Source organism: Saccopteryx bilineata, chromosome 3 (assembly GCF_036850765.1).
Source record: "Saccopteryx bilineata isolate mSacBil1 chromosome 3, mSacBil1_pri_phased_curated, whole genome shotgun sequence".
Lineage (NCBI taxonomy): Eukaryota > Metazoa > Chordata > Mammalia > Chiroptera > Emballonuridae > Saccopteryx > Saccopteryx bilineata.
This window is the reverse complement of record NC_089492.1, coordinates 233,889,810-233,910,283: the sequence shown is the minus strand read 5'-3', so window position 1 is coordinate 233,910,283 and position 20,474 is coordinate 233,889,810. Positions and strand designations below refer to the sequence as shown.

The 20,474-nt window shown below is 38.7% G+C and overlaps 1 protein-coding gene across 4 annotated transcripts; it reads right to left on the bottom strand.

Moving 5' to 3' along the window:
- Positions 1-2,999: 2,999 nt before the first annotated feature.
- On the bottom strand, positions 3,000-19,062 carry SERBP1 (SERPINE1 mRNA binding protein 1). Of its 4 annotated transcripts, none has more exons than XM_066268919.1 (8): positions 18,637-19,062; positions 15,001-15,151; positions 14,412-14,552; positions 14,213-14,302; positions 13,521-13,640; positions 9,655-9,832; positions 7,351-7,524; positions 3,000-5,155 (listed from the first exon to the last, which is right to left on the bottom strand). In XM_066268919.1, exons 1-8 carry the CDS (start codon positions 18,947-18,949, stop codon positions 5,099-5,101), a joined length of 1,224 nt encoding a protein of 407 aa, XP_066125016.1. In that variant the 5' UTR covers positions 18,950-19,062; the 3' UTR covers positions 3,000-5,098. The 4 variants fall into 4 exon arrangements, with proteins under 4 accessions (XP_066125016.1, XP_066125018.1, XP_066125017.1 ...); XM_066268921.1 differs by having other exon boundaries at positions 13,521-13,595; XM_066268920.1 differs by having other exon boundaries at positions 14,213-14,284.
- Between the last annotated feature and the right edge of the window lie 1,412 nt (positions 19,063-20,474).

The following is a 20,474-nucleotide window of genomic DNA, read 5'->3' as shown; positions in this document are numbered from 1 at the left end:
CCTATAGTTTGTGGATACCATTTTAAGACTATTGTGTGCTTTCAATAGGTCAGGAATGAACTTACTTCAAAGGCATAATTCTTAATACTTTGTGAATTGGGTTACTGGATGAGGGCTTATTTTTACATACTATAAAAAATGAAATTAAGCCCTGGCCGGTTGGCTCAGTGGTCGAGTGTCGGCCTGGCGTGTGAGAGTCCCGGGTTCGATACCTGACCAGGGCACACAGGAGAAGCGCCCATCTGCTTCTCCACCCCTCCCCCTCTCCTACCTCTCTCTCTCTCTCTCTTCCCCTCCCGCAGCCGAGGCTCCACTGGAGCAAAGATGGCCCGGGCACTGGGGATGGCTCCTCGGCCTCTGCCCCAGGTGTTAAGAGTGGCTTTGGTCGCAACAGAGCGACCCCCCCCCCAGGGGCAGAGCATCGCCCCCTGGTGGGCGTGCTGGGTGGATCCCGGTCGGGAGCATGCAGGAGTCTGTCTCTCCCCGTTTCTGGCTTCAGAAAAATACAGGGAAAAAAAAAAGAAATTAACTTGGGTTTTTAAGTTTGTTGTTTCTAATTGTTTAGCTTTTGCTTTTTAGGAATGTACTTTATGCTAATCCTAGAGAATAAAAATTTTACAATAGATTGCCAAAAAAAAAAAAAAGAAAAAAAAAAAGAACTCTTATATGTTGACCTAGGAATCATAGCTTAGATCAAGATTTAAATAATCTTTAAAGCTTTGTGGGCTACATACATCTTTGTAAGTTTTGCTTTTAACCCTTCAAAACGTAGGAGTCATTTTCACGTACTGTACAAAACAAGCCACAAGCTGAAAATCTGCTGACCATGGCCTAAATATAGCATTCATTTAAATGACATTCATTTCCATTGTTAGTACATTTCTCTGTGGCCAAAATTTTGATGGCTTCATAATTTATCTTTATGTCCTAATTACTTACAGAAATTATGCTTCTAATCCTTTAAATCACAACCTTTCTTTCACTGTATTGAGTTAGTGGATCCCTTCTTGGCTTGAAACACCAATTTCAATCACTTAACATATAAACCCAAATTTTCTAACTTTAAAATCGAGTCTCAAATTCAGAGAACATACTCAAGGTAAACCCAGGCTGAGCAAAAACTGATTAAACTCAATTTCTGAAAGCTGACAATCTACACCTCAACAATATAATCTGACAATTTTGCAAATGTTGTTACTTCACTAATTATTAGGTCTGAAGTTTGATTAGAGATCATTCTACTGCCTTGTCACTAGATATACTCTGCAAAACATAATGGTGACCAAGTTCTGGGCGTTTTCCAGTTAACTTGAGATCTGGCTTATACCGTTCAGACTTGATAAACACATTTCAGCAGAATTATAAATGTTTGGTTTAGAATATATTAAGTATCTATTTACTTTCTTTGAAAAGTAGGCCTGACCAGGCAGTGGCGCAGTGGATAGTGTCGGACTGGGATGTGGAGGACTCAGGTGCGAAACCCTGAGGTCACTGGGTTGAGCAAGGGGTCACTTGCTCTGCAGTAGCCCCTGCCCTCCAGTCAAGGCAATGAGAAAGCAGTCAATGAACAACTAAGGTGCTGCAATGAAGCACTGATGCTTCTCACTGCTCTCCCTTCCTGTCTGTCCCTATCTGTCTCTTTTGTCTCTCTCACAAAAATAGTAGAAACAAGTAGAATTAACATGCACCCAATAAAAATAAGTAGAATTAACATGCACCCAAGAGCCCGAGAATTTGTCATACCAATGACTTAAATGTTTGGATATCTACTAATAATATCAGATCCTAGCAGTTCTACATTTCTCCTGAAATTTTTTAAACCTTTACTACTTATTGGTTCCTTAAACATAATGTGTTCCTTCCACATAATGCTAGAGCCCTTAAAAATTTTTAAAGTCCCATATATTTATATTTTATATGCAACTCCCTGATATAAATTCTATTTTGGTGCAACCATCTAGCAATTAGTAAAATAACACAATGAAAATGAGTACTTAATATAGACCCCCTCCAAATACATACCAAAAACATATAAGCCTCAAATATGTGTCTTAATTCCACTTTTAAAATAAAAGAGTAATGTAATTAGATGTATAGTACCTAGTGACATTTTTAAATCTTTCATTAACTCTACACAGGTCTCAAAATAGTATTTAAAAAAAGAAACCATATCCCAATCATTCCAATACAGGTTGGAAATATCTTATACTCTAGCATTATGCCATTTAAAAAAATCAAGATAAAAGTTCATGAAAACAGCCACCACTATTATTTATGGATCTGTATAAGGGATTTTCTTTACAATATTATATACCCTGTTTAACCCCTTGCTCCCAAGAGTGGCATTCTGCACTGAAACTCTGCATTCAAGATGCAATCTAAGAGAAATGCCATTTGAAGGTCAGTCCTTGAAATTCGTCTTATAAGAATTAAATTTCCTGGCCCTGGCCAGTCGGCTCAGTGGTAGAGCGTCGGCCTGGTGTGTGGAATTCCCGGTCAGGGCACAGGAGAAGCGCCTACCTGCTTCTCCACCCTTCCCTCCCTCCTTACTCTCTCTCTCCCCTTTCCACAGCCAAGGTTCCATTGGAGCAAAGTTGGCCCAGGCGCTGAGGAAGCTCCATGGCCTCCGCCTCAGGCGCTAGAATGGTTTCAGCCACAATGGAGCAATGGCCCAGATGGGCAGAGCATCACCCCCTGGTGGGCATGCCGGTGGATCACAGTCAGGTGCATGAGGGAGCCTGACTGCCTCCCTTCTTCTAACTTTGGGGTAAAAAAAATTTTTTTTAAAATTTCAATTTTCTAATTATATTCATTAAAGTAGGTATCCTTTCCCAATGAGACTAGACAACCTGGTTTAATAATTCATCTACCCACAACAAAATCTAAGTCTAAGGGGAAAAAAGAAAATATGAGTATTACCTTTGAGGTGCACACACAGGTCAGAAAACACATGATGATAAATGAGCTCCTATTTGATTGTTTTTATGACTTTTAAGAAGTGAGCATGAAAATAAAATCTTTATTTTCAGTCATTACCCACCAATAAAAGAAAAGTTAGGTTCACAGTTATAGCTCTTGACACAAAGTGAACTAGGAGGCAAATTTACATCCATCAGATACAACTAATGGACCAACTTTTTAGAGTTCAGGCTATCTTGAAAGCTTGCAACGTATCAGATATTGCTATGTATCCTTTAACGACAATGGCTGACAGTGAGTGGAACTTGTGAAGTGTTCTTAATAGCAGGTGTTTTCTATGTTGCTAGAAGTCAAGAGGTTTATGAACACGTTACACGTCCAGCAATGAATTAAGATACTTGAAAGTCTAAACACACTAACTTAGAAGGGGCCAATAGTCCATTATACTTGCTTCTGGGTAGCAGGTATGTTTGTAAATATAAAATATTAGACATTAGCACCAGTACAGAACACCCAGCATAGTAAGATCCAAAATACCAGCACAAGTTATCCATCATTTAAAACCAATTACCTCCTTCCCTAAGATGTCAAACTAGTAGGTAACTAGATTAATTAATAAATCTAATTCAAATGAATAACTTTTGTACTGTACAATTTCTTATAGAAGTATATGGGAGAACTAATCAGCTAAACAGCATTTTATGGTTTAAGATTTTCAATATTTTAAAAACTGGACATTATCAAACATAGGAAGAAAATTACTGAAAACCAATGAGTGACAAAAAAAATCTTTAAAACTCTAAATCAAATTCCTTTTTCTGCTTACCAATAAATTTGGCAGTAGCCTAAAATAAAGATACCAGGAAACCTGTTTATTGATCATTCTCTCCATGTTATGTTTTACTAGGTGAGCTGACACTCCCATTCAGGAATCTATTAACCTAATTTTCTAATGCAGGAAGAGGTAAAAGATACTTATCACCTTCTGTGGAACAGTCATGTATCAACTTAAAACCAAAATTAATAGCAATATAGGGAATTCGGAAACAATACGATTTTTGGTTTACATTTCATGAATAGTGCTGCTGTTCCAATCTTATAAGTAAAGCTGTTTGCTTTCCAAATTCCAAAAATCAACACACTCCCATATCTTAACATACTAACCAGTACCCTTTGGTTTCTTTAGAACAGGAAGGGTTAAAGGTCATTGACTATGGGCAAACAATTTTGATTTGGGACCTTTCACAAACACAAATCTTACCGAGTGGCCAGATGCAGCTTAAATATTATGCATTAGCCAAATCAACTTTGTTACACCCACCCTGCTGGAGGAAGAAAAGCCCAACACCCATAAAACTACTTCATCTGACAGGATGTGTTTATCAACAATAAGTAACTTAAACAACTGTCTACTAGACAGTAAGGTGCCTAGTTTGGTTTTTAAAATGAGAAAGTCACACATTTTAAAATATAGTTGCAACTGTCAATCAATTATAATTTGAACCTAATAAACCTTGCAGAAACAAGGGTTAATAAAAACCAATGTGCTTTGAATTTTTCAAGTCTGATATTTGTATATAAAGATTTAGCAAATAACAGCTATCATGAGAAGTGAAAAAAATATTTCCCCAGAAATGAGAATATTAAAACTAAGTTAAAATACATAGTCATTAGTATTCCACACAGCATAAAATTTGACAGTTTACATGTCCCAGCTGACCATGTGTGTAAATGCAAAGCAGGTACTGAAACTGATATTATGTCCAATATTTAAAGCCAGTTTGTAACTGAGGGAACATCTAAATCCTTAATTAAAAAACACAAATGAAGTGAAAGCTTTAAACTGGTACACATGTTCACACCTATATTTCAAGTTTGGAAATGCATATTTGCAAGCAGCAATACAAAATATTCATGAAGAATGCATAATCTCTGAAAATTATGAAAACATCCCTGCTACCAATACGTTTCTAAATACAAAACACTACCATATTGTTACTTCTGTGTAGCGAGAGAAGTTCATTTTCAAAACAGGTAAAATTCAGTCTGTAGGTGTGAATGGTATGAATGACAGTCTTTTTTTTTTTTTAAATTTCTTAGTTGGTTGGGATCCTTAAGCATGCAAAACCTCAGAGAAGTAGGGTCCACAAAGGAACCATGGTTGTCTTTTGCCATCCAGTTAAGCCAGGGCTGGGAATGCCTCTGGGTCATCTACATCAGGAGCAGAAGCACTTGACTGAAAAAGAAACAAATCAAAATTAGTAATTCACAAATCTTGAAAATAAACTGCCAGTGTCTACATTCAGATAAACTCTAAAAAACATTGAAGTTAAAATACCAAATAAAATACGTCAAACCATTCACTTAAAGGTAAAATTATGATCAGAATAGGACCATGAATACTTGTAACAAGTCTTGTCCTGAATTTCAATCAAGACCTAGGAAAATTCCCTAGTAACAGCACGGGTTATTTTTCTAATACATCACACAAGTACATTCATATGGGGTATATATGTAGATTCTTACTTTATTGTTAAGTATTCCCATATTTTCCCCTTACTAAAAAAAGAATGGCATCAATTTGAAAGCAGGCTAAGAAACCAATTACAATTATTTAAGCAGCATATTTAACAATGTTAGAATGGAACCCAACTGCCAACTGCTACGTACAAAGTGCAAAGAACCAAAAAAGGGGGACAGGGGGACGATGGCCTGAAAGGGTCCATGTACACAATATTGGCTGTTAAAAACACCTGATATTGGCCCTGGCTGGTTGGCTCAGCAGTAGAGCATCAGCCTGGTATGTGGAAATCCCTAGTTTGATTCCCAGTCAGGACACACAGGAGAAGTGACTATCTGCTTCTCCACTTCCTCCCCAACCCCTTCTTTCTCTCCCGCTCCTGCAGCCAAGCTGGCCCTGGGTGCTGAGGATGGCTCGATGGCCTCACCTTAGGGCACTAAAATGGCTCGGTTGCTGAGCAATGGAGCAGTGGCCCCAGAAGGAAGTGCATCGCCCAGTAAGGGGCTTGCCAGGTAGGTCCTGGTCGGGGTGCAGGTGGGAGTCTTGTCTCTCTGCCTCCCCACTTCTCACTTAAATGAATAAACAAACAAATATGGCTGATATCAGAAAAACAAAATATCCCTACATTGTTACTGGTGACCATAAAATCTGTAATATTTAAGTTACCACTATAGTCAAACACTGGCAAGACCCAATCAAGCAGGAGGGCCCCCCAATCTGTCTATCAGGTGTTGGGAATTCAGGAAGACATTACGTTTGTATCCTAAACAGATCTTAAGAGACATTAAACTAACCAAAAGGTTTCCTCTAATAATTTAGTTTAATAATACCTAGACATTAAAAACATGAACTCTGGCATCAGACAGATCCGAGCTCCAATCTATCAATTACTAGGGCTTCTATTAAAAAAGGTCACAAGACCTTTCTGTTCTGTGCTGCACACTGTGTAAGGCACTGATGATTACAAAAACTAGGACAAAAACGAATCCCAGCTCTAATATAACAGTCTAGTAAAAATAATCAAGAACTAAAATGGTGTTTACTAGACAATTAGCTAATGAGTCACACAATTATACAATGGCCAAAAGGTTATGTTAAGCTGAGACCAAAACAGCAGTGAAGAGTCAAGTCAAAGGAAGCAGTTGGCATTTTTAGGTGACCCTGTGAAAGGCCAGGGTAAACTTGGTTAGTATAGCTGAATTCCTCTTCTGTAAAATGGGATGTCAACATAGTAACAAGAATTAAATGACATAGCACATAAAATGCCTACCAGAGCACCATGACCAGCACCTAAGCATTCAATGAAAGGTAGTAATTTTATTTTACTGGAGCACACTATCCACTCACTTTAAAACAAAAATATAACCTAAGTGTAGTTTCTTAAAGACACATGTACCTTTTTTTCCTATCCCCAAAGGTCCTTGAACTATCCACTCACTTTAAACAAAAATATAACCTAAGTGTAGTTTCTTCAAGACACATGTACCTTTTTTTCCTATCCTCAAAGGTCTTTGAATCATTTAAAAGGACAAAAGAAGTCTGACCAGGCAGTGGAGCAGTGGATAGAGCACTGGACTGGGATGCTGAGGATTCAGGTTCGAGACCCCGAGATTGCCAGCTTGAGCACAGGCTCATCTGGTTTGAGCAAAAGCTCACCAGCTTGAGCCCAAGGTTGCTGGCTCAAGCAAGGGGTTACTTGGTCTGCTGAAGGCCCATGGTCAAGGCACATATGAGAAAGCAATCAATGAACAACTAAGGTGTCGCAATGAGCAACGAAAAACTAATGATTGATGCTTCTCACCTCTCTGTTCCTGTCTGTCTGTCCTTGTCTATCCCTCACTCTCTCTCTGTCTCTATAAAAAAAAATTAAAAAAAAAATTAAAAGGACAAAAGAAGTCTTTAAAAATTACCTTGTCAGTCCTGCTGCCACGATTTGGACGTCCACCGCGCCCACGGCCACCTCGTCCTCCCCTGCCACCACGTCCTGGGCGGCCAAGGTCTCCAAAATTGATCTCCAGTTGAGACGTTATATCATTTGCTGGCTTCCGGAAATGATGGTCCATAACCGAATCTTCAGCATGAGCCTAAAATTTTAAGTGAAACTGGAGTGTTACAGATTCAAGTGGATCACAACTTTACATAAGGGAATCTTAAAAAGATGAGCTCAAATAAAACCAAGCCTCAAACAATATCAAAGGAACCATCTTAAAAATGAAGCTGTCATGTTTGTGAAATCCAGACCCTACTCTGTGTTTATGTAATAGAGCTACATGACCCAGTCTGTTTAAAAACAAAAACAAAAAGCCAGAGAATTTTACACTGCTTAATGATTTCTACTTTTAGGTTTGGGATAATTTTTCTATATACATATATAATCCTCTTTTCTGCAGGAATATATTTTATTCTAAGTATCCAGTAGTAATACAACTATAATAGCTACCTTTAAAGTACAAATAAATGTTTATTTCCATGTTTTAACCCTTTTATCATCTAATATCCAAATTAAATGTTATCCCTTAGTGTCAGAACCTAATTTAAAAGGAATTGCTTTTATTTTAAAAAGGTTAAAGAAGCCTCAAAAATAAATGCAAACCCATAAAACTAATAAATTAGTCAATTATATATAATTGTCTAATTTTTAAATGTTTTTAATTGTAAAGAATATCTATTTAGTAATCAGAAGCTTTTACAAGTTTTTAGAGCACAGAAGCAAAAAATAAATTAAAAAAAATTTAAAAGCCTAAATTGATCTAATACTGAAATAACCTAAAAGGTTTTACTACAATAATATAAAGGAAGTCTAGATGTTTAGGGCATATCCCTGACCTAGTAACTAGAAGGATAAACTGGCAAAACCCATAAATGTGGTTTGACAGTGAAAATGTCCTGGTTCAAAGTGATTCATAACCAATTCTATGCTTTATAATTTTCAAACATATCTAATCATATACATCACCTTATATATATCTGATAAGTGCACTATAAAATATTTAAAACGGGGATACCTAAATCCACCTGATGTTTATAAAATGCATGAAGAAGCTTCAGGGTATTAATAGATCACCTAAAATTATACCGTTCTGTACATGTGTATTGTCCTGGAGAAAGGTTCTGTCAGCACCCCAAAAGTTATGAATAATTGTCTCAAAGATGCTCAATAAATCTTTTTCATTATATTAACCTAAACAGTTTAATAATTAGTTCAAATGAACAATCTCCCCAAGGTGTACTTTCAAGGTTCTTTAATCTGGAAACCTGTTTCTCCTAGATACACAAAACAAGTATATTTCCAACTATGAATAATAATCAAACATGTTCTAATAAATCAAAATGTTATTTTCTACAAGACACTTTAAAGACAATGTCCTCATTTATACTAATTTTTAGACTCAATGTTTTTAAAAATCACCTCTAAACTCATAAATATTTCTCTTCAACCTGTTTTATTTCAAAATGTTTCCAAGTTTCAGTTTTTCTTTTTTAAATTAAAATACAGTAAGATCTTGCTGAATTGTTTTATTACAAGTTGCCTTCATAACATTTTAACTTTATGACTAAAACCTCATACACAAAGCCCTAAAAGGATGTGTAGCACTGGGGACATTCCTCTAAAAATATGTCCCAAGGCTTAAATAGAAGCTGCCAAATAAAAAGTCACCAATGTGTCCTTCTCATTAGTTTCCATGTTTTATAAGAAAACCTATACATTAAATTTCTGATCTTTACTTCATTTCTCAATACAGGGTATTACCTGACCTTTAGATATGGCTAGGTAGACAGTTTCAAAGACTGAATACTGAATAAAACCACTCATTTTATTTTAGGTTAAGCCACATGAAAATGCCAAACTTTCAATCTGATAAAGTTCTTGAATGACTACCAGTTAGGCAACATTTAAAAAAATATCACAACTCTGAAAAGGCCTATTCTATTTCTAAAGCACAGTAATTACATGATATACAATTGATTAACAGCATTTGGGGTGAGGAGGCTACTACATTGAATATAATTATAGACTGATAGAAGGTATATGGTAATGAGATTATTTTCATTTTTGAGCAATTTATCTGTCCCAAATGATCCTATATAGGTATAATGCTTTTTTATAGAGTATCCAAAAATAAAAAGATTATCCATGTAAAATTTTAAACCAAAAACTATAAACACAATTCGAGACATCTAAATATTTCAAGTACCACAAAACTGAATTTTACCTCTTCACTCTTTGACTTATGAAGAACAAATCCCTTCTTCCACTGCCCATCAGCACCTTCATTTGGTTTTCGAATATTAAATTCTACTTTTGCCCGATCCTTATTTTGAATAGCCTTCCACTCATCCAAAGTCATTTCTTTTGGACCCTCTTCTTTTACTTCTTCAACTTCATTCTCCCTGTGAAAAGATGTTTAAATTTTACACCTAGTACGTGAATGACAAAAACTTATATAATCTTGTCTGATTCATCTTTTAGAGGAAAATTATGTAAGGACAGGAGGATCGTCTTTGTAATTCAATGGCTAACATGTAATTCCATAGACACCAGGAATTTAATACTTGTTGAATTAGTGAAAGTATGAATAACTGAGAAAAAGACAAAACAAAATAAACTTTAAAAGTTAAGGTTAGCCCTATCCAGGTGGTTAAGTAGATAGTGTCATCCAGGTGCGCAAAGGTTGCGGGTTCAATCCCCGGTCAGGGCATATATGACAATCAATCAATAAGTGCACAACTAAATGGAACAAGTCGATACTTCTCTACCTCCTCCTTCAAATCAATGGAAAAATTAAAAATAAAATGTCCAAGTTTATAGAAATACTAGATTCTGTACATTCCAACCTGTGTGTGGATAGGAGACTGAGGTTCCACTAGCAATGAAACTCAACACACACAGGACTCAATATTTTACTAAATTGGTTATTTCCAAATATAATTCTCAGATTAAAACATCATATTATCATTTTCTCTTTTAGCAGAAAGATAGATGGGCCTAGAAAGCCATCATCTCAGTCTAATCTCAATTTCCAATTGTCACCAACCAAGTGTTTGCTATTTTGGGAGCCCTGCTTCTTTCCAAAGATAGCAGGTGATTCAGTTAGCCTTAGAGCTCAAATATCTCCCCCTTCCATGCTACTCTGTACTATTTGACAAATCCTACTTTAAAACTTCAAGTTTACACTGACTCGAGATTTGGCTATCAGGTCCAGCTGTCACTTTACAGATGAGAAAACTAAGAAAAAAGGTCCTAGTTGCTCATAAGTTGTGACACATCAAGATGGTAACAACACTTTATCATATGGAACCATGACACCACCTTCAAGGGTTGCTGTAAGGATCAAGTGAGATAAAACAAAAGATCTGGAAGCTGCTTCTTAAATTTACATTTCCATATATAAGCTACAATACTATACTCAGATTTGCTCCTAGTGGAGACTGCCCTCATAGTATCAAGATCTTCTTTAGACCAAATACCCTCAATTTCATTCCTGGGTCCTTAGTTAAGGATTTGTTTCCAATATCCTATCAATAATACACGATTTCCTTCTGGTAGACCTAATCTTCACAAGTCACACTTAAGGTGACTTAAACATGGGCTCTTTATTTAAGGAACAACAGTTGTGTTGAGCATTATGAAATACTTAAGGCTAATTTAACTCATCCATCACAATTTTGTTTACCAAAGAGAATTATGATTTCATACAGTTTCACAACAAAAAATTTAAAGCCTGACCTGTAGTGGCACAGTGGATAAAATGTTGACCTGGAAGCAGGTGGTTGGTTTTGAAAACCTAGGCTTGCCCAGTCAAGATACATACAAAAAAGCAACTATGAGTTGATGCTTCACACTCCCTCATCCTCCTTCTCTCTTACTGCCACACCCCTGCTAAAATCAATAAATAAAATCTTCTTAAAAACAATAAAATAGCCTGACCAGTGGTGGCACAGTGGATAGAGCCTTGACCTGGGGCACTGAAGTCCCAGGTTTGAAAACACCAGGTCGCTGGCTTGAGTGCAGGCTCACCAGCTTAAGCACCAGGTCTCTGCCTTGAGCAAGGGGTCATTGGCCCAATTGGAGCCCCCTGGTCAAGGCCCATATGAAAAGCAATCAATGAACAACTAAAGCGCTGCAACTACAAGTTGATGGTTCTCATCTCTCTCCCTCCTGCCTCTCACAAAAAAAAAAAATAACCCTAGCTGGTTGGCTCAGTGGTAGAGTGTCGGCCCAGTGTGTGGAAGTCACAGGTTCGGTTCCCTGCCAGGGGACACAGGAGAAGTGCCCATCTGCTTCTCCACCCCTCCCCCTCTCCTCTCTCTCTCTCTCTCTCTCTCTCTCTCTCTCTCTCTCTCCCTCCCCATTCTGCAGCCAAGGCTCCACAGGAGCAAAGTTGGCCAAGGCACTGAGGATGGCTCCATGGCCTCTGCTTCAGGTAATAGAATGACTCCAGTTGCAATGGAGCAACACACCCCCTCGCGGGCTTGCCAGGTGGATCTTGGTCAGGCGCATGCAGGAGTCTGTCTCTCTGCTTCCCCACTTCACTTCAGAAAATTACAAAATAAATAAATAGTCATAAATTAAATATATCACTTAACACCATGTTATTTTTTTCTACTCTCTCCAGCAGCAAATCTAAAATTTCTCATTCTAACAAACCCATGGAATATGATAATCATTAATAATGTTTCATTGTAAAAGCAACTGTCCCTAAAGAAAAAGCAAATTTTAGAAAAGCATCTCCTCCTTGGTTGACTTGAATATGCTCTGGTTAAGAATTACTGACCTAAATAACCTATAATGCAAGACTTTAAATGACAACAGTATAAGAAATGACTGGCATGTAATTCTGCTTCGACTGATGGAAACTAGAGAAAGGCATTAAGTTACTTCTACCAGCCCTCAATGAACAAAAATTTCAAAACCAAGTCTTCTATCTAAAAACTCAGGTCTGACCTGTGGTGGCGCAGTGGATAAAGCGTCGACCTGGAAATGCTGAGGTCGCCGGTTCGAAACCCTGGGCTTGCCTGGTCAAGACACATATGGGAGTTGATGCTTCCAGCTCCTCCCCCCTTCTCTCTCTCTCTCCTCTCTCTCTCTCTCTCTCCTCTCTAAAAATGAATAAATAAATAAAAAAAATAAAAAAAAAATAAAAAGAAAGAGCCAGTCCAATGCGGCAAACTAGACTGTGGTCTTATTTAAAATAAATAAATAAATAATTAAAAACTCAGAAAATGAAAAAGATTAAGAAAGCCAGTGAATAATATATTCTGGCTTTTGATTTCCTCACACTTTTTAAAACAAGATACCTAACCAGGTGGTGGTGGTACAGTGGATAGAGCATTGACCTGGGACACTGAGGTCTCAGCTTGAAAACCCCAAGGTTGCTGGCTTGAGCAAAAGGTCGTTGGCTCAGCTAGTCCCCCAGTCAAGGAACATATGAAAAGCATTCAATGAACAACTCAAGTGCCCCAACTATGAACTGATTCTTCTCATCTTTGTCTCAATCTCAAAAACACTAGCCAATAACATCCAAATTCAATGCTGTTGGGGGAAAAAATTTTAGACAGAGGCACTAATTTTAAAGTGGTTACATTTTCTAGTTTAAAACTGTCTCAAAAGAAAAATTTTATAGTTACAGAGTCCAAAGTACTTTGAACTATGAGTTCTAAATACTGCAACTTCTCTTATTTCAACCATTTGGTCTAATGTAGAAACTGCAATCTCAGATTCCAATCCTCACTTATTTGATGTCTCTGGATCATCTGAATTACCCATTACCATTATCTCTGTAAGTAAGGTTAGTTAGGTAAAATACATGGCATCTTACCTCTATTCCCATTTTGAGGTTAAAATAGTTAATTTTAGAGCTAACAGGTTATACTAAAATATGTCTGTTCCTTATCTTTTTAAAACAACGGTAATTTCAAATATAAATAACCATTTCTATTTTTCAAACCATTAGAGCCATACAGACACACATGTGTAAAATACTCCTCTAGATATAACAGCATTAAACTTACCACTGGTTTTCTTGGAAAAAACCTATTTCTGTGGTGGAGCATCACCACTACATATAAAACCACTTACTTATTTTCAGTGTCTGCAACTGGATGTTCTTCACCTTCAGGTGTTTCCTCAGTCACATTTGACTGCTCCAAGTCACTGCAATTATAAGATATTTGTTTCTGAATGTATTTTGGGGACTCTCTAAGGAAAGAAAGAAAAAGAAAGGCATCTAGGTCCATTTACATGTAGCTTTTGGATCTTTATACAAAAATATTTTAAAATCTTCACATTTCCTAAAAGCATTTTCCTACTAACTTTATGCTCCAGTAGACCTTTAAGAGAAAATAATTTAAAAATATATACTGACCCAAGTTACAGTACTTTATTCAAAAAGTAGGACAGAAAAGTTAGTTTTAAAACAAAGCCTCACTGGTTTATCAAATTTTTGTAATGACCAGAAGGGTAAACAGCTACAAAGAATTAGACATAGAAAATCAGAACACCCAAAAAACTCCAAAGTAGGGTTTCAGGGAAAGCAATATAGCCATATGAAAAAAACTAAAATAGCATATATCGAAAATAGGAAAACTAGTCATTTGATACATTAGAATCTAAACATATACAATAAGACATTATCTTGCAAGGCAGTAGCTCTAAGAGGAGTTATTTTATTCTTGTCTCGAGGACAAATAAAATATAAGAGTTATGGGTGAACCTCTACTAAGGTATAGGATCAATTTTATTAAATTATTTTTAAAAATCAGAATACCAACGTTAATTCATCTTTGACAGTTCCCCAGTTGTGAGATCCGCTACCTCCACGTTTGTCCTCATGCTTCAGGCCACTGTAATGTGAAAAAGAACTAAAAAAACTGAGTTAACATAATACTCTTTAGTTCTAGAAATTCAAATTTTGTTTTATTAAAGTAGATTCAAATATAAAAATACAATAAAAACCAATATAAGACTTACGATCTATCACTTCCACTATGCCTATCAAATTCACGTTTGCCACGAGAATCAAATCCATCTCCTCGGCCCATTCCACGTCCACGGCCTCCTCGACCTCTCCCAAGACCACCACGGCCTCGGATAGGCCGGTCAATAATCGGTCTACGGCAAATAAAGAATACTATGTATGTTCCAGGTTTCCAGAAAAAAAGAACAGGAAAATTCATTTAAAGGCTCAAAAATACATTATCTTTACTAGCTCATAAACTAATAAACACACAATTTAGGAAATTCAAAATAGCCTATTTCTAAACACACAAAGGAGATCAAAACAAGAAATTTATTTTTACATTGTCTAAAACTTACTACTAGTGCTTATGCTTTTTCACTGTTACTCATTTCACATAATCCAGTAAAACTGTTCACCCATAAATACACTTAATAATTAAAATACAAATCTAACCTGCATGTGTACCGTTTTGCTATAAACCCAAGAACTTTCCTGTTAACACAGCTACCTGGCAATCATGACCAATTTATAACTTTGTGTTAAGATGTGACTCTATAAACTGACAAAATATGAAGAGATTTCAAAAAAAAAAAATCTTGCCTATCAACTGAAAATTCTCCTCCTTCACCCTTTTCTTCAAGTGGCTTTTCAAACCGTCGTTCACGAGGTGGTCGCCTTTCTGGTCTCCTATCAATTATTTTCCCTTCACCCTGAAGTTGTTGATCAGGTCTTCTTCCAACACGTCTTATTCCTATAAGGATAAATTACCAGTATAAACAAGTTATTTTTGCAACACAAAAAAATTAGGCCTAGACTTAAAAAAGAAATGTTGCTAATCTTTGGTTCCACTAACTAGCACAATGGCAAAAAGGCAATCATTGGGCATCTCTAAAGTGGAACAAAGTACCTTAGAGAAATTCCTATTTAAAGACAATGAACTTCTTTCAAACTTCTTATCTCGTTTGCCAAGTCATTTTCCCTCCTAAAGCATTCTCTGTAATGGACTTAGAAGTCATCTGGATAGGTAACCATTCTCTCATCTTCAAAATGCCAGTCTCTTAACTTAAAATTCTAAATTTAAAGACATTTTAGGCAAATGACACATTTTTGCTTTAAAGACACCAAAGATAACAGCAGTAGCCATCCATAAATAATAACCAAGCAAATCCACACATTCACCATATAAGGACCCTCAAAAAAAAAAAAGTGAAGGTCACACTTTTAATTTGCATAATCTGGAGAGGGGAAAAACTCAACAGAGTAAAAAGACTGACAATTCTATGAAATAACAATTAAAAGGAAAACAAATGGCATTTATCATTACAACTCTATAGTTTGAAATAGTTATTTAACCAGAAAAAAAGTACCACTCTCCTCCATTAGTTTTCATATATATGTATACACGTATAAATACACACCACACCTAACAACAAAAAAACTGTTATATAACCACTAAGAATTACTTGTTATTTTACTATATGGATGGAGAACTTTTCTTTTGGTTTGCTCTTACCAGTGCATTGACTGATTTCATCCTTTATTAATTCTTTCCTGTTAGTGTTTAATGCCCACAGAGGCAACCAGTGTATGCATTACTACTGGTGGCCTTAAGAATAAGTAGATGGATGGTTAAATTCTGACTGTAAAATTTCAGGTATACTGTAATTCCCAAACCACAATATCTGACAAAGTCAAAATGCAGCTGAAGAATTGTTTTCATAAAAAGATCTTAAGTTGATTTGCTCTGGTTCTTTCTAAGAAAGTGTAAAACCATCAAGATGTACCCAATTGTTCAGGTGCTATAACTAGGGTAAAACAGTAAATATCACTCTTCAAAGAAATGTTAAAGTTCACTCCACATAAACTCTCAGAAAAGGCCACATTGTTAGATCTTACACCAAAACATTTTAAATTTTAAATAAATTTCGTCAGAGGTATAAGTACATTGGGGTGGAGCTATGGAACCAGTCTTTTATAATGATATCCAAGCCAAACACACCCAAATGAACAATGGCTTGCTTCTCCACCCAATATTCAACATAAGGCTTACAGAATCTACAACTTACCAAATATAATCACTGAATAACCGACATTTAAAAATGCGTGCTTCTCTTGATATATTTATCTGTATTAGCAAGCTCACTTGTATTTTCACTAGATTCCAGGCTTTTAATATTTAAAAAACACACAACAAAACACCTTTGTCTACACTCAAAAGATTCTTTGTGGTGTCAACTCTCAAGTTCTTCAAATGGACAAATATCCTTCAAACCTAAATCTTAAAAATATAAACATTAAATCCATATCTAGGTTATGTCCAGCACTGTACCAAGATCTATCTTCAACGGCACTGAACACATGATCAGGGTAACAATTCTTCCCACTGTAAGAGGCAGAGTTTGTTTATAGGTCTAGCTTCCCCCAATGCCCAGCACATCAACTGACTAACAGGATAGTCTCAAAACTCCAATTATTCTCCATTCAACATTTTCCCTTTATTTAGAAATTTGTTTTATGCAATTCAAAGTTAAGAGTGATCTGAAACACTGATCCAAGGAAAATGTTAATAGCTAATATGGGAGGTTTCCCAAGGAAAAACTACTGAATGGCATAGCCGGTCCTGGCTATAAATTTATGAAATAATTCCCTACTTGCGTAACTTAAAATACTAGTTTTCAGATAGGAAGCAACAGAGAAATAGGTGACTTCAAAGATGGGCTTTATGATCAAAACAACTGAGGGATTTCAAACATGCTTCATCCTGTGAACAGTCAATATGGGCGAACACACCTACGTTGGACGTTTTAAATTTACACTTTAGAATCGGTTTCTTCATGTTTCCTTGGAATTAAGTCTGATCGAAGAGGTACGGTTGAGCAGTTTAAAAATTACACAAGCCAGTCAAGCCAGTGTTCCTTAACACAGATCTTTATTTAGTTGTGCTACAGGTTGCTGTAAACCTTAGTTGATGAAATAGGTAAGCGATATATACATGCTTTCTAACACTTCAACTTCAACTTGGGACTCCCCACAACCTGTGACTTTAATACAATTATTCTTTTGTTTTATTCACCATCTCGTACCTTAATTCAAGCCTCGGTTAAGTTCTACTTAAAAAACAAAAACAAAAAAATCTGGCACAATTGTTTTGTTTTTTAATTAGTTGAACGTTAGAATTCAACTAAAGCTAATGAGAAACAATTCCTTTCCGGAGCACATGGCAGTAAAGCGAAATTTCAACTCTAACCATATAAAATCAACCGGGATTCGGAGCTCTGGTCCTACACCTGTTTGTTATTGGTCACGTATGCTTTTTTCTGGTCCCCCAACTGCTCTGCCTTTTCATTCTCCACAAGACAAGCCCGTTAAGGAGAACGCGACACTCCAGCTGATGACACTCCTGTGAAGTTGACAGTGTGACCTGGAAGCAACTATTACCCGCCAACTAAATCCTGACCACGCTTCCCGCACATGTGAGAAGCAGCTCCCGACTGTCCGCTCCGGCTACCGTGACAGCCTCCGCACGCACCGCACCTCGAGGGCCGGGCCGGGCCAGACGCGACACTGAGCGCGGGGGGCGGTGACAAGCGGACGACCCTCACTCCGCATTTCCTCAAATAACCAACCTTCACTCAGAATTCCCGCTTCTGCTGAATGCAGCCAAATCTCTCTCCTTCCCAGGAGCTTAATCCACTCGAGCAACTAAGTTTCAAACAGTTGGGGGAACAATCAAGCTCCTGCGGCCCCTGCAGGAGCAGCTCCCTCCGCAGTAGCTCACCTCGAACAGAGAGGCTCGGTGCAAGTCTCGGCCGCCAGCACGCCGCGGTCGGACAAGATGGCAGGACAGAAGCCTCAGACAGACAGCACCTCAAAGCAGCACAGAGAGAGCCCCGAGCAGGAGGAGGCTGGGGACCCCACGCTTGCCCGAGGAGTCCGGCGGGAAGGCACCCACGACCCGGACCGCGGCACGCCGGGGAGCGGCTCGCCGCCGGACCACGCTCCCCCGCTCAGCACCCGAGGCGGAAAGGGGGTGGCTCCAGGGACCTGGCAGGCGGTGCTGTGAACTTGGGGCAACCACGCTCGCAGGACCTCGCTTTTCTCGTGTGGGGGGAACGTGAGGGGATCAGCCGCATAACCTCGCGCGGACGCTCCGACCTCGAGAAGCAAGTGGTAGCAGCAAGTGCACCCCGCTCCTAGCCTCACCCGGCTCTCCCCCACCTCCTACCACAGATTTACCTTCTTTCTTAAGCGCCACAGGCGGCTGCGCCTCTTCTTTCTTGTCAGCCACGCCAACGTTAGACGGCAGCGGGTTCTTGCGATCTTTCTGGGACTCTTTACGCAGCTGTTTGCCTGCCGCACTGGAGTTGGTCTGGGCCGCGGCCTGAGCTGCGCTCTTGGCCCCGGGGCCCCCAACGCCGCCCCCGCCGGTTTCTTTTTTCTTGTTCTCTGCTGCCTTCAACACCTCGAAGGGGTCCGATTCGTCGTCAAATAACTGGTCGAATCGGTTGGTGACCACGCAGCCGAAGCCTTCCTGTAAATGCCCAGGCATGATGGTGGCTCGGCGGCGCGTTCCTCCACGGATTGCAGCGGGCCGCGCTGAGCCGAGAGCGCCTGCTTCAGCTCTTCCCACAAGATGGCCGGGCTGAGTGAGGGGGGCCGTCTTCTCTTCCGGCGCCAGGCACACATCCGGGAGCGGCCAGAGCCGCAGGGCACTATGGGTTGTGTAGGCCAGAGTCTCTTCTGTCGAGGCAGTTCCCGGCGCCAGGACTACAATTCCCAGAAGGTACGGCGCGACAATTCTTCGCGCGCGCCTGAGAGGTGGGACCTCACGGAGGGAGTGGAGCATGCTAGCTGAGGGAGGGGAAGCGTGGTGGTGGTGGTGGGCGGAGTCTTGCCACCTGCTCTTGCCGCCCTTAAAGTCTCCGGGTCGCAAGCTATGCTGAAAACAGGAAAACGTGACGGCGTATTTTGCTCCTGAAAGTACTGTACTGTCTTTGATTTTTCTCACCCCGCCTCCAGCCCTGGGCTGACTTTCCCCATGTCTCCGGAAAGGTCAGGGTTACTTCCAGATCTTACAACTGGAGACGTACAAACTTCTGGGGCAATGGGGTTGCTGAGGTGCCGCACTGGCCTCTCCTGGGTAGCAGCCGACCTGTTCCAATTCAAGTCCCACGCTGCTCAGTTGCTGGAGTCGCTCTCCCGCATCCTCCAATAATGAACCGACACTGTTTAACGTGAGGCAGAATTGCTTCCTCTTGCAGGGACGTGAACTCGGATAGCAGAATTAATCAAAAGGACAAGTTGAACTACCACGTGGGAATGTTGCGCGCCTTTCTTCGTTGAGAAATACGATTTTGCGACGGACGCTTTAATTGCTATTAACTCCTGACAGTCCCTGGGCAAGCCTCGAAAAGGCACTGTTTATAGAAACTTTCTAAAGTCAATCCAATTGTCCATTAGTCTCTGGCAAGCCAAGGATTAGGTGCTAGTAAAATGTACTAAAGAAAAAAATTTTTTTTTGATCATCTGAGTGTATGGTGTGCTGGCAGGTGCAGTAAGGGGAGGAAAAGGTCAGTGAATTGTTTACTATAAGCATTGATGTTAGTTGAGAATGTCTGTTAAGGTAATTGAGTGTCAATGCATATTCAAATAGATTTGGTAACTTTATAAGTGTTTAAACATATCGTAATTTTTAAACCTTTTTTCATTAACACAAGATAGAGTAGAAAATGCATTTCTATGTTCCAGGTGCTATGAATAACCTTAATCTGAACACCTTTTTAGGTATTTTTCCCTTTTCACTGATGATGAAATCATTTCAGGGGTGAAGTGACTTATCAAGTTCACAGGTCTGTAAGTGCTGGTACCAGGAGTTAACCCCATCTTCTAACTCCACTACGAGACTGTTACATCAACTGTTTATCCAAAGTCTGTCTTCTGATAGAAATCAGTCAATTCTTAATTAATTTCTAATATTTGATAAGATTTAAATATAGTTCCATGTCAGGCAGGGTATGTAATATGGCTGAAGGTGATCTTATTCATTTCTGAGCATATTTTTAATTAATTAATTA